At 38.0% G+C, this 2,500-nt stretch overlaps 1 protein-coding gene across 11 annotated transcripts in view; it reads left to right on the plus strand.

The window, feature by feature from the left end:
- Positions 1–2,472, plus strand: part of mecom (MDS1 and EVI1 complex locus) — a 168,399-nt gene extending 165,927 nt beyond the window's left edge. For all 11 annotated transcript variants that reach the window (XM_053687226.1, XM_053687224.1, XM_053687222.1 and 8 more), the window contains 2 exons: positions 1–45; positions 467–2,472. The exon at positions 1–45 is cut by the window's left edge and continues 127 nt beyond it. In XM_053687226.1, coding sequence (XP_053543201.1) covers positions 1–45; positions 467–595 — 174 coding nt within the window. In that variant the 3' untranslated portion in view covers positions 596–2,472. The remainder of the gene's footprint in view (positions 46–466) is intronic.
- Positions 2,473–2,500: the final 28 nt, after the last annotated feature.

Consider the following 2,500-nt stretch of genomic DNA (forward strand, 5'->3'; position numbering starts at 1 on the left):
AGCGAGGCTGTGAAGCCGCAACTGTACAGGAAGTCCAAGTCACAGGTACTTTTGTTTCTGGAATCAGTCAATGTCAGTAATGCGCTCCCAGATAATTAGATGGTGTGACGGTACCGTAAGAGTTTTTGCAGGTTACTAATTAGCTGATGAATAATGAATGATGTCGTTATTAGATAATTAGAGAGCAATTACTGATTACTGACCCCCAGGCGCTCGGTCCCTTGTGAGTGTGTGTGTGTGTGTGTGTGTGTGTGTGTGTGTGTCTGCACATACTGTATGCATATATATATATATATATATGTATATATATATATATAGATAGATAGATAGATAGATAGATAGAAACAGAGCTCGAGCAATATATATAAAATAAACAGCAGAAATATGACCTATGATGTCATACTGTTGTACTGATATTCTCTCTCTCTCTCGCTCTCTCTCTCTCTCTCTCTCTCTCTCACTCTAGGCTTACGCCATGATGTTGTCTCTGGCAGATAAAGACCCTCTGCCCCCTCCCTCTCACGCCGCCTCGGTGTGGCACACACTCGGACGCACGGCCGAGTCCAACGCCATCCAGTCCCTCAGTCACGTATGATGTCCTAAACGTCCGACCTCCGTGACCTCTCACCCCAACCACAGGCACTCGGACCACAAACTCGGACTCGATCATGCACAGCCCCGTACACTGCTGAGTAGAGCGCTTTGTTCTTCTGAAAACACTAATGTCAGGGTCCTCGGAGTGTACACACACACACACACACACACACACACACGGTATCCAACAACACTACTCATGACATAATCTGACATTACACATTAGATTGATTTTTATTCCAGTGGATGATTTTTTTAACGATGGTGATTTTACAATATAACACAAATATCTCTCAATCATGATGATGATGAAGATGAAGTTATGCATATAGTAGTAATAAACGTTGTATTTATTCTGTCCGGTTTCTATGTTTTGCACAGCAACGGCAGCTCATCGACAGCGGAAAAGAAGCATTAAAGTGAAACACTATGATATTGCGATCAAGCGATCTATTTTATTTTCCCATTGAGTCGCTTAAGGGACCGTTCGAGAGTCTTCCATATTAAAAAATAAAGAATTTACATTTCACACACACACACACACACACACACACACACACACACACACACACACACACACACACCGTTACTGATGACATTCCCTTTAAAGCAGAATAATCTACAACGACCTTTTTAAAAGGGCAGGTTACAACATGGCGTGTAAATTAATTGTAATATGTGTGTGTGTATATATAAATATATATATAAATTGGAATCATAACAGGTCACATGGAGGCACTCTTACAAAATTAAATAAATAAAAAATACAAAAAAAAAAAAAAAAAACGATATAAAGAGGACAGTGGGTGTGGAAACCGTTCTCCGATTCTGTCAATAAAAGCACTGCATATTTAACCTGGACTCCGCCCACTCTCTCTGCACTGTCCAATGACAGCTGAGATGTGTTTTCTTTTCTTCTTTTTTTTTTCCTTTTAAAAAAAAATGTTTGTTTTTCTTTGGAGAGAGGTTGTAAAAATGAATCATTTTGCTTGTTTTTTCTAAACAGAGAAAAGCTGTAAAATTACTGAAGTTTGTAGAAGGAGCTTCTACCGTAGTGTTGTTCTTTAACTGACCGACGTTACCACTACGCAGCCTGCGTGCTAGTAGCTAGCTGTTCCATTCTCGTGTTTCATTTCTAGACAATCATGAGTTCATTGTTTGTTTGTTTTTGGGGTTTTTTTGTATTTCTTCTGTTCTCGTATGACGGTTATTGCTGTGTATGTCGAAAGGTGTATTTATTTCCGTAGTTCGTTTACTGAATAGCACTGCTCTTGAGCTCCACCTTGTGGTGAAGCGGGAGAACACAAGTTATGTCTGCGTGCCAGATAGTATTAAACCTTCATCACGTCACGTCTTATACTTCTAATGAAACTGGTCTATGAAATAGTTATTACTTAGGGTTGGTTTGTTTTGTTTGTTTTTTTTGTTTTTTGCTTTTTTTTATTTTGATGACACATTTATTAATTCAAGTGTAAAATATTAAATAAAAAAATAAGGAGAGCATACAAATCAAAGATATTTCTTCGTTTTAAAATAAACGCATGACTGGTGTGGCTTAGAATTGTAACATTTTTTTTTCTACAGTTGTGTGCAAGCTTGTGTGACGTTTGGGTCCCTATTGAGTCGTCGTGCCAAACTCTATAATTAAAAAAAAAAAAAAAAAAAGACTTTATTTGTTTGTCTTCACATGTTGAAGGACCAGATCTTTTTTGTTGTTGTTGTTGTTGGTTTGTTTGTTGTCATTGTTTATAATTCCATTTTTAAACGTAATTGGCAAGTCGAGGTACTTTTGTTCTGATGCTTTCTACAATGTAACTGTAATGCATTTCAATTGAGTAATGTGGGAGGAGCAACTAAGAAATAAAGGACTCCAGTGTAGACGTGTGCTCTCTCTCGCTCTCTCTCT

Source organism: Ictalurus punctatus, chromosome 17 (genome assembly GCF_001660625.3).
Source record: "Ictalurus punctatus breed USDA103 chromosome 17, Coco_2.0, whole genome shotgun sequence".
Taxonomy (NCBI): Eukaryota; Metazoa; Chordata; class Actinopteri; order Siluriformes; family Ictaluridae; genus Ictalurus; species Ictalurus punctatus.